Consider the following 12,457-nt stretch of genomic DNA (forward strand, 5'->3'; position numbering starts at 1 on the left):
GACTGATGGAGTAAATAAAGAACAAGTTTTGTTTGCTTTAACATTTACATTCAGGTCTAGGGTATTATGTGGCAACTTTGTGCTGTGCTGCCAGCAGAATCTGAATACAAAGTTGGTGGATATGACCCTCAGAGGATAACTGTAATGCAAGAGAGGTGGGATTCCTCTGTGATCATAGAACATGTGTAGAAATTCCCATACCATCCTCTCTATATCAGTGTAGTTAAGGTGACCAGATAACAAGTGTGAAAAATAGGGATGGGTGTGGGGAGGTAATTGATGCCTATATATCATAAAGCCCTGAATATTGGGACTGTCCCTATTAAATTGGTACATCTGGTCACCCTAAGTGTAGTGATGTCGACGGGGCATCCCTGTGCTGCATCAATACTTGGATGTGATTTCATCTTACTGTTAGCAACATCTCCACATGCTACCTTCCTGACTTGCATTCTGTGTTTTTTGGCTGTATCTGCAAATCTGGCCAGTAATTTGTTTTTGTTTTTCGGATTCTGAATCAAACCATCTTAAAGATTTTCTTTCTTTCTTTCTGTCTTTCTTTCTGTCTTTCTTTCTTTCTTTCTTTCTTTCTTTCTTTCTTTCTTTCTTTCTTTCTTTCTTTCTTTCTTTCTTTCTTTCTTTCTACTAAGCCACAAACCTCAGACACTGACCTGAACTGTCCAAAGATTTAAATATTTGTTGTAGGGTATTGGTTCATATCTAGGATTTCATTTGGTTTAAAATCATTTGTACTCAAGTATTCATAAAAAATGCATCCACTCAAGAAAAAGGGAAACTTTAAACCTTGGTGTGGTGCTCTTAATGGAGAGGAGATGTCTGTGTTCTACATTCCCTTTAGAGAATCTGGTTGACATTTCAAATGCGACACATTCACACAAATGATGTGGATCTTCTGCCATTTCTACTGTTCTTAATAGCTTATGCTGTTGCAATGTGTACCTTACATAGGGTGAATATTGACATCTTTGTGACTGAAAAATAACTGTCAGATTTGTTTTAATTCACTTTAACATATTTTTTTCAACTGCATATTTGCTCGCATACGTTTGGTTGATCTAAATTTATCTCTTTTAGGCTTTGGCTCATCTTCATTTAATAGATTATATAGGAGAACAGACAGCTTTGTTAATAAAGGTACATTTCAATGTTTGCAGTTATTTCCCTCCCAAGGTAGGGAAATATTTGTATTTCTTTAATAAACATCCTGACTAATCATTGCATATTGAAGTATACGTGAACAGCTGTATTCCTGCATCAGGTATGCAAAGGGTGCATTTCATCCTTCAGTGTGAATGGTCTTCAATGTAAATTGTGTATGCCTCTCCAAAGCCAGAATATATGATCTTATTTGAATAATAAGAGTGTTTTCTGTAGTTTGAATTAACTAATAAACAAGAAAGGGGGAGGGGGGGCGAGAGACAAAGCTAATATAACAAACAGAGGAAAAAACTCTATAATTATAGCTGTACAGAATATTTCTTTTGTGAAACATCAATGTGATTGTTAGAAATGTCACTGGCTACATGCCTCCTTTCCCACATTTCTGTTGAATCAATAGAATTATTGTGTGAATAAATCTGTCCGTTATTTCCTATTTGAAAATGTAGTGTATATTCATATCACCTTCTTTAAAAATGTGTGTGTGGATGATTTTGTGCAGAATCTGTACAATTAGGCCATTAGTAGCACAGAGAAATATCAAGATTATTGTTACAGCTGAAAAAGAAGGTTGGTTAGCTTTCAGTTTAAATGGAGTTGTAACTTCATCTTTCTTAATACCAGGTGGTTCCTGAGGATCAACGCCTAGCAGTTGCTATCATTTTAGTACTCTGGGTCTCTGCTCTGGCATCATCCCTAATTGACAACATTCCATTCACAGCTACAATGGTATGTATCTCTCTGCAGCCGTTGCATTTCTTTCTTCCATTATGTGCAGCAAGTTCAACTATTTGATAAGGAGCTTGCTTTGTGAGACCTCAACCGTGTTACAATTGCCTCCACCTCTTAGAGGCAGTGAATCATTATTACTGGGCTTATTCACACTGCTTAGGCATCTTAGTGGCAATTTGCACATGCAAATATCAGATTTTTTGCAAATACCATTATGGTAATTAAGTATCAAATTTAAGTGTACCATTGTACTTGCATTTTTGCACTGGCCCTGGGCTTCTGGTCTTTTAAGCATCTGGCTCTGAAATCTTATTATCCTCACATTAAATTCATAGTGGTAATTTATGGTAATTCATAAAGACAATGAATAGTTATTGGACCAAGGAAACAGTGAGAATGACGATAAAACTGTTGCTTAGAGCACTAACCTAGAATTTGAGAGACTCAAGATCAAGTCTGTGCTCCAATGCCTATTTAATTATTAATTAAAAAATATGGAATAGCTTCAACAGGAGTGACAGAGAGAGGCCCACCCCAGTGGAGGGAGTCTCCACTTCCAACCATTAGCGTAGTGGTAAGGGCACACTCCTGAAATGTGGGAAACTGAAGTTCAAATCCCTTCCCGGTATCAGGCAGAGAGGAAAATTGAAGTTGTCTCCCCCATATCCCAGTTCAGCACTTTAACCAGTAAGCTAAATGTTATAAAGGGAAGCTTCCTGCACTGCCACTTGAATCTAACCTTTTATAAAGCCTGAAAAAAAGCCAATTGAAACACGTTTAGTTGAACCTAAAACAGATTTTTAAGATTCATGGAAATTTTTTGCAATTTTTGTATTTTGTTCAACCCAAACTAATCTTTTTTTCTTTCAACTTTTTTTTGGGGAAGGGGGAAACTGCCAGAGAACAAAAAAAAATCAGTTATTCATTTGGCTGTAGTTATACATAATACACATAAACACAAATATAGTCTATGACTGGGAGAAATGTGGAATTCCACTCCAGGAGAAGTAAAGCCTGATACCTGAGGGATTGCACTCAGAGACTAGAGAAGGGACAGAGGTGCAATCAGTCTGTGATACTTCTTTCATTTCTTTTCGTTTCTTTTCGTTTCTTTAAACAACTTAAATATAGTGGCTCAAATTCTTATTTGGACTGCTCAGTTTGTGCATACAAATGAGATAATTAGATCCCTAGTGACTGGATCTGTGTGTAAAATTATGTGCACACCCAAATTTTGTCCATACGGAAAAGAGGAGGCCAACTGAGTTAGGCCAGTACAATTAGCAGTGTGAAATCTGCCTGTCAGAATTATATGTCAGTATGTAGAATCCAGAAACCAAAACATTCCTCTAGATAAGGTGTTGGGCATTGAAAAGATAAGTTGTGCACATTAGGGTTGCGTCTTGGTTTATGTGGATCTAGAAACTCTGGAAGGTAAACAGAGCAATCAGATGGTTCCATTAAAGAAGGATAATTCATCTTAATTTTCAGATTTGACAGCATTGAATTTGCTAGGTAGCTGTTTCTCATTCTAACTGTAGTAAATGTGAAAGCTACTGATCAATACTACAAACAAGTGACTATCTGACGCAGCATTGCAAGAAGTGGTAGGAAACAAGCAATTGAATGGATTGAAATATTGAAAACATAATTTTTCTAAAGTAAAATGTAAACATAGTTAAGATGCTAAGCAGCAAGTTAGAAAGGATTCATGCTTACCTTAAAGCAGTGGCTCTCAACCTTTCCAGACTTTCAGGAGTCTGATTTGTCTTGCGTACCCCCAAGTTTCACCTCTCTTAAAAACTAGTTGCTTACAAAATCAGACATAAAAATACAAAAGTGTCACAGCACACTATTACTGAAAAAATTTCTTATTTTCACCATATAATTATAAAATAAATCAATTAGCATATAAATATTATACTTACATTTCAGTGTATAGTAAATAGATCTATATAAACAAGTCATTGTCTGTATGAAATTTTAGTTAGTACTGATTTCGCTAGTGCTTTTTTATGTAGCCTGCCGTAAAACTAGGCAAGATAAGATGCTGTACCCTTTGAAAGACCTCTGAGTATCCCCAGGGGTATGCATACCCCTGGTTGAGAACTACTGCCTTAAAGCATATGGAAAATCAGTGTCTTTGGAATGTTTAAGAAGAAATGGCCTTTGAATGAAATTTTGGTTATAGATGTGGCACAGAATATGGATGCATTTATTCAGAAAGGATGAGACATTTTTCAATCCATTGTTGTCTGTTAAGTCTAGCTGTGTTGATAGATTATGCTCATGTTATAGGTCTTTCAGCAGCTCTTGAACATCAGCTTCACTAAGGAGAAATCTGCTTTAACCTTCAACACCCAAAAAATGGCAAAGATCAGATTAGTGATTATATAGTTCAAACAAGCATAAAATGAAGACTTGAACTTAATAAGAAAGTTGGATCCTTTTTTATTCTAACAATTCTTTCCATGTAACACAAAATCAGCAATTTAGAGAAACATCTACTTTCATTGTAACTCCATTGTAGCCAAATTCTGTTTTCCTCCTGAACCAGAGTAAATCTGAAATAACTCCACAGGCATAAATGAGAACACTGTCTTGCGTATCTAACTCCAGTAAGTATATTGAAATTTGTTATAAGCATGAAGTCTGGGAGAAATATAGCAGACATTTTACATAAGAAGGCACTGTACAAAGAGGCACTGAACATACAACAGCAATTAAAGGAGTTTTTGAAGAGACTTAACCAACTATAGGTTGATAACACTTACTGTTGCACTCTCCGTGTAAATCTAATTTGATCTAAATAGGAACAAAGAACTGGAGCCACACAAGAACAAAACAGAAAATGGATTCAGAAAATCTATGGAATCATTCCATTGCTTAGCTAGCATGACTGATCCTAAATACAAAAGTCAGTGGTCGAGCCCAAAACAAGAAGAGGAGGCTGAAATTTGGCTGATGGAATGTAATCCTGAGATTCTTTCATTCACTTCAATCATTTAAAATTGAAGATCCAGATTTCTACCACAGATCTGCATTTAAGAGGGTGATGATGTCACAGTTCATTTAATCAAAATGATGGAAAATTGTGGAAGTAAAATCACAAAAGATTGGACAGTTGAATTCAGCATTTTGTTAATATTTTAGAAACCTACACTTCTGTCCATCCAGCTCTGCAACAATAAAGTGTATTTTTAGCACATTTCAGTTAGTTTGGTCTAAACTTTGTAATACATAGGTATTGTAAGAAAACAATCAACCAACCAACCAAAAAATCCTCCCAACAAACTGTAGTAAGAAAATCTCCAAAATAAGTTGATATACATGTATTGATATGTATCTAAGGGCAGATACAAAATAGTAGGGGCTAACTAGTTAAGACACTGGCTACTCAATTATTTTGTCTCTTTTGTTTTATATACAGAACTGCAAGCTTTTCATGTTGGACAATATGTCCGGCTTTTTCTGCTTGCAGAATGTATATAGTGAATCACATAGTATTGTTTTATGTTTTATTTCACAAAAATATTCTTGATTTTTTCAATGGCCCTGTTCCCTTTAGTCATATATGTGGTGGATATTCCCACAACAACTCTGCTTAAATGCCTTATTTATTCATTTTAAATGCCTGGTGTCTTAGCACTATTAACTCAATAGCCAGGGAGTTCTCCCCTTAAAATGTTAGGTGACATGATTTTATTACCATTATATCCTACATTTTACTTGATTTGTTTTATACGCTGCATATTATGAGCCATCTATTTATAATTTTTCTGTTCTTATCAGGGACTAAAAATGTAGCTATAAGAAATCCCAGTTTTAGTTGAGTTTTAATACTTTTTCTCAATATACTGTAATAAAAAAATTGTATTAACCACACTGCTGGCAAAGTGACCCAACCCTTGACAATTCATTGTTAGAAACCAGACTGATGTTGACCTGCCATTTTTTATCTCTAAAACTGACAGGAGCTCTTCATTTGTAGTGCTGTATTTTTTACAGGTGACTAATGTCCTCCTCAATGTCACTTTTATTTTTGGATCTCTCTTTGACTTCTGCTTTAAAAGCAAAAGCAGCCATCTGAGGGAATTAAAGGTTAACAGTCCAATCCTGCTATTTCTATTGTTCTCAAAAGGATGACACTGTTGATTTTTTTAACGGACTAAACAATTGTTATGTAAGCTTTTAATAATAAGAATAATTCACAGTGTTTCTAACTGAAGGAAAAATCAATTTGTCAAATAAATAGATAAAAAACTGGCAGGGTAAAAAGGTATGTTCAAGTTTCTAACAAGGTATTAAATATAGATTGTAAAAAGATTTTAAAATGGGAATGCCCCCTTTTTAATCCACGTAAATTCCAAGTTTTTTGTTCTTATTTTAAATCATTGTAATGTATGTTTGTCTCTAGAAAAGATACAAGGAATCAAATATTTTCCTGATGTTACTTTTTGTTTCTAGTAGATTTCAGTTACCCCAATCAGCAGTGGCAACAAGTCATTAGGAACTAGTGAGGCTAAGGCTCACCAATAATGCCCTGACTGTCACACTATAAATGTAAGACTGGATTCTCTAGTGGGAGTGTCATAAAGGGTCTGCAATCTGGCCATAAATGTATGGCAGAGAACAATTTGTTGGACGTTACATTGCTGCATCTGGGTCTGTTCCTCTGCCTCCCCTCCACAGGGAGGCACTTAAGGGGTCCTTAATGGGTCAGCTGTCATCCAGGCCTTAGACCATGGCCAGGAAGTATCTGCACTGCTAGGCACTAATTCAATCGAGCACTGCTAGGCTTTAATTTCTGAATTGTGGTGTTGGGTCAGATGATGAAGAAGGCCTTAGGAGGAAGGCCTTCCTACTGGGGAGTCCCCAAAAGGCATGAGGAGAATTCTGTGCAAAATGCTTGCAAACAGACCAATGTTATTTCTTAGATCTCAGTAGCATTTTCAATTGTTTAATTAAATGGATTTTGTTGACACTCAGTTCATGGTTAACATCACCAGCATATATATGTGTGTGTGTTTGTTTATGTGTGCGTGCGTGCATATATATATAAATAAATATATATTTCAATAACAGATTCCTGTTCTTCTCAACCTGAGTCAAGATCCTGATGTGAATCTGCCTGTGAAACCATTAATATTTTCATTGGCCATGGGTGCATGTCTTGGAGGTAAGGAACAACATGAGAAAATCTAACGCACTGTAATAATTTTAAAATTACTGTATGTATAACATTCCACAGAATAGCTCAAGTGAAATAAGGTTCCATTAGTTTATTATAGAAAGCACATTCAGGGCTTGATCCAGTTCGCAGTGACTTTGGAGGGCATTGGATCAGGCCCTCAATGAGTGTCTGCTACCCTATAATAGAATTTATTTCTGATTTGTTTGCAATCCGTGTTTGAAGGCCACATAAGCATAAAGTGTAAATACACAGAGAAGCTGTCCAGATGGTGCTTAAAGGGTTCAGATCCTTTGTGAGGAAAAATAAAAGGACACATTTAGCTTTCAAAACATAGACATAGACTTATTTAAAAGAACATGCAGTTAACGTATAAAATCTGATCTGTGGTCTTAAAGGTGTGATCCACTGAAGACGTTTGAAGGTTTTCCATTGATATCAGTGGACTTTGGCTAAAGCCCAGAAGACTACTTACAGATCTATTCACTGCGTTATTTAGCACTCCTTACTCAGACAAAACACCCATTGAGGTCAACTTGATTTGAAGTCAGTGGGAGTTGTGCTGAAGTAAGGAGAGCTGAATAGAACCTGGCAGGATTTAGCTAAAAATAAAATATCATCTTGGTGCTAACTTGGATGTCTTGTGTTGCTGCTGGAGTGAATCTGCCTCCACATAAAACAATGTGCTAAATTAGATGGATTTATTGCTCTGACAAATTTTATTATTAAAGGAGTCCCACAAGGGTCTGTTGCAGGCCCATTCTTCATTCTAATTTATTATAGCTATATAGGGTAGCCAGTTGGTTATGCTCTAGTTCATCTTTATGCTGATTATTCTTTTTTATATTCTACAAATACTTCATTGTCATTGGTTATGAATGAGTTACAACAAGATCTTACCAAACTACTGACTAGCCTGTTTTTAATTAAAATAGTGCATGATTTTTGTAGAATAATAAATCTAATGTTGATTTTGACTGTTGACCGTAGCTGAGAATTTAATATTTTATTAAGTATTTAATTAAATGTAATGTAATTCAATTTAATTTATAGGATTGTGCTATGTTTCATGTTATAAATATTTAGATACTTGTTTACATGCTGCTAAAACACGTTGACTTTCCACAACAAAAAATTAAACCCAAATTGAGTTTCCTCTGCTATACAGGCCTTCTTTCATTTATTCAGCTAAGTGATTGCTAGTTGAAATGGCTTTAATACCTATCAAAGATTATAATGATGTAATTGACAGATTGACTTTTAAGGGTGCTTTGCAGGGGCTGGTTACTTTATACCAATCAACAATCATTTGTTACAGGGACATCTTTTCATAGTTATCATTGTGACTTAGTCAGCTGATCTATCCTTCTTTATCACAGGGGTATGTAGCATCAGCATTTGCTAAAGTAAGGACTTAGTTAGACAAAGAGCTAGTTTGCAGCAAGCTGGGATGTAAATTTCTAGTGCACCTGCCATGTGCTGTTTGCGTGTACACTGCCATTAGGGTATCAGGATCCTCATGCTATTGTGTTGTAGTTTTAGTCCCCAGCTTGCTGTGCATTAACTGATTATCTAGACAACCTCTAACAAGACATTGCTTGTAGAACATCATCTTATCTCCAGAATTTGCTCATGCTCACTTCAGTGCATCATCTAAGATACTGCTATGGTTTCATTAAAGTGGTTGGCTGGGATTTTCAAAAGAGGAAGTTAGGTGGCCAGATGCCATTGGAATCAAATGGGACTGAGGTACCTAACCCTTTAGGCTTTTTAGAAGAACTCAGCTGTCATTTCTAAAGTTTCAGTTACCTTCTTGCTCATATTTGTTGTTGTATCATGTACTGTTAAAGAGAGAGAATGATTTATGTATGTATGAAGTATGCAAAATTGATGAAGATGTAAACAGTGCTTTGGGATCTATTTAAATTGAAGGCGCTATGTGAATACAAAAAGTGCTCTGATACTCAGCTGGGTGCCATGCAAGTATTTAGATGAATAGCTTGATAAAGCGTTATCATTATTAGCTAGTAAACTCAGAAATGAACTCTGTGTACAGCTCTGTCATTATTTGAAAATAAAGTTGAAGGTATTTCAAATGAAGTAGCTACTCTGGAAGGCTGAATGAAGCATGTCAGTCAGTGGGTGGATGGTCTAAAGGCCAAGGTACAGACTCTGTTTTGAAATGTGAACACCAAATCTGCTATATCTTGGAAGCCAGCGAAGGGGAACTTGGTGACAGAGCAGTGACTGAAACTTAAGAATGAAAAATGCTCAGAATACACTTGTTTTAAAGTGTTCTAGCAGCTTTAATATTTGGCAATAGTGTGATTACATTTTGATCATTGATTCAGCCTGATTGAACCTATACAACTGCAATAAAGCAGAAAGTTAAAAAAATAAATAAAAAAAGGAAACAAAAAAATGGTGGCTTGTTGCCTGCGGCACCTTGAAGACCAATAACGAGTGCATAACTCTCCTGCAGGAGGTTATAATGAAAATCTAACAGCTTCTATCCAAAGCTAATGTATGGAGGCTAAATGATGTCAAAGTGTCTCCTTGATTTTCACATAGAACTCCAATGATGTCACTGGGAGTACTAGTCTAAATCCCAGGAGAGTAAATCCAGGGAAGATTGCTAAACCCTATATTTTCAGAGCAAGTGAGGATTTAATCACGCTGTTTCTATTGACTGGTCAGATTTAGAAGTATGAAATAATAACATGCAAATACAAATTTAACTTACTGAGATTAAATACACAGTTGGTGTGGTGTCTGTTATTTAAGAATTTCAATTGTCTGGAGCCAGACCCATTATTGAGCTGAAGGGGCAGTAACTAAAGATGCTGCTTTAGGTTCTCTTACCTTTTGGCATCAGGAAACTTGGCCTTTATTTGTCCCTTTGTTACTTTCCCCATCACCTAGTCTTAGTTTGCAAAAATGCAGGTGAAAAACTGAGTAAAGGACTTATATTAAAAAATCATCAATTCTCTCCTGCTGGTATAAGCAGGTGCAAATTGTATTCACCTGCACCCGTGGAGACTGCTGAGGCCCCTTAGGAATTTACCCCTAGCATATGTATTTCTGCTACTCTCCTTCTCTATAGGTTCTGCTGGGGGAAAGCAGCTTTAAGCTGTCACCATAACAGTTCTGCTTGGAAATGCTGGCTGAAAAATTTGTTGAACTGGCACACCTCCGAGGTACTCTGATCATGCCCTCTCCCTGGTTGCCGACACCACTTTGCAGGGTGGGGAAGCAACGGGTGGGGTTGTGGGCAATTTTCCACTACTGGGCATCTTTCCACCTTAGGTTACACTGGCAGTAGTTAGCAAAACGCATTGGTGATTCAAATACATCATTTACAGGATCTCTGTACTAGGTTATAGATATTTATAGAGGGAATTGACTGCATAGCTGGGCAATCAGGTATGTCTCAGTGGCACAGCACTACAGCTTTTCTGTCTCTTGGCTTGTCTCCTTCTTTTACTCCCTTTATGTGGTTGAAGATGGTGTGTGCTCTGCACAGTGGAGATTCTGTGACTTCTTATGCCCGTTGGTGCTATCCAATAAAACGTTAAACTATTTACAAGCCTGTAAGACTTAATGAAGGTAGAAACCTAGTTAATATTGCCAGACAGAAGTGCTTCTTTGTAAGAGGTAATATGAGGGGAAAGTTATTGTCTCTAATAATTAGGCTTTAAAATATATTTAAAAATCAGAGCTAAATTGGTACTAGGAAAACAAAATAAATATAGCTAAATGAAGGTCAATTATAGCAAGAACAGCTCACATTTATTTAGCACCTTTTATCTTGAGGGATACCAAAGCTCTATATAATTTTTAAAAACTGAGAATGTTTGGGGTGAAAATATAGCAGCTGCTGAAAACTACACAGCAATACTTCACAACATTTAAGGTAGAAAATGGGGGCTTACTCTTATGTCTTGTCTAGAAGACAGCTGTATTTTAGATAAGTTTCCTGCCTGTGAAGGTATGTCAACTCATAATCCAAATAAAAGGACAGAATCAAAGGGATTAACGCTGAGTTGGGATCTTTTAAAAGGAAAAGAACAGTGTGTTGCATTGTGACCTTTACAAATCATTGAAATAACTATTTAGGGCTTAGGGACTGGTCCCTATATTTTTTCAAGACTATAATAAATATATTTTTAACAATATTGTGCTTCAGAATGATGCAACTCTAAAAGCAAAAATAATGTACCTTCACCATTTCTTATATTGGCACCTAATCGCTTTCCTTCCTGAGTATTCTTAAGCTGTGGTTGCTGTCAGGTACACAGCAGCACTGTTTACTTGTCCTCCTTTACGAAGCACTCATTTCAGATTTAAACTTTACATTTCCAGTTTCTCTTTGTCATACTAACAGAAGCAATGTTGTACCCAGACTGAGCACCAATAACATTGCTATCTTCTGTGATCAGTTTTTCATATTCACCATCAAAATGTCCTGTCGTTTTCCAAAATATCCTGTAGTTAATTTTTCCTATGAGCAGTAAAGAATCTGTGTACTTTTCTTCACTCTGGAATTCTAGATTAATGTTGCCACATCTGGTAAACCCTGAAGAGATATTGTGCTCTTTTATGACATCTAAACTCTGGGTCACATCACTTCACACATTTTCAGTAGGGAGTTCTTTAAAATGACGGTGTAATAATGCCCTCATTGTGAGAGTTAGGCTTATTACAGGGACCTCACAGCCAAAAAAGATGTGGCAATATTTAAGATTGCTAAAGGGAATCCTCTATGGAAAATATAAAGCAGAATATTCATAATTTTAGATTATTTCAGCCAAAATTCAAAACGTTGTTAAAGGTAGCATCTCAGGCCTGGTTAATCTTGAGACTTTGAACTAGTCTAGAGACAAAAGTCATGATGCTTCATGTCTCTTTACTTCAGCTTATCAAGGGGTGCTTTGACATACAGGTCTGAAAGCAGCTATGTCTAGTACACTTTCATGTGGCATATCAAGGAGGAGAAAACGATTGATCTGCAAGGATAATGCTACAGAGTCTCTAGCCAATCCATTGAAATGACCAGCTTCATAGTTTAGATCACTTCTGAGCCTTATGTGGTAATATGGATGCCATGTTAGTTTAATTAAACATGAATTAATGGATTTTCCTGGTTTGATTTGACGGATATCTCTGTCGTGTTGCTAGAGTAATCTCTGGAATCTAGAGATTTTATTCTGCTTTTAGCAAATACTTTATTCCTTTATTAATACTGATATTTGGAGAATCATAGAAGATTAGGGTTGGAAGGAACCTAAGGAGGCCATCTAGTCCAACCCTCTGCTCGAAGCAGGACCAACCCCAACTAAATCATCCCAGCCAGGG

General features: G+C 36.3%; 1 protein-coding gene across 1 annotated transcript in view; it reads left to right on the forward strand.

Annotated features, from left to right (window-relative positions):
* OCA2 (OCA2 melanosomal transmembrane protein) overlaps positions 1 to 12,457 on the forward strand; it is a 259,682-nt gene that overhangs the window by 169,915 nt on the left and 77,310 nt on the right. The window contains exons 19-21 of the mRNA XM_067559931.1: positions 1,096 to 1,155; positions 1,804 to 1,908; positions 6,997 to 7,090. Of these exons, the coding sequence (XP_067416032.1) occupies positions 1,096 to 1,155; positions 1,804 to 1,908; positions 6,997 to 7,090 (259 nt within the window). The remainder of the gene's footprint in view (positions 1 to 1,095; positions 1,156 to 1,803; positions 1,909 to 6,996; positions 7,091 to 12,457) is intronic.

Source organism: Emydura macquarii, unplaced genomic scaffold (genome assembly GCF_026122565.2).
Source record: "Emydura macquarii macquarii isolate MOO-44397 ecotype Brisbane River unplaced genomic scaffold, CSIRO-AGI_Emac_v2 contig_2207, whole genome shotgun sequence".
In the NCBI taxonomy this organism is placed as follows: Eukaryota; Metazoa; Chordata; order Testudines; family Chelidae; genus Emydura; species Emydura macquarii.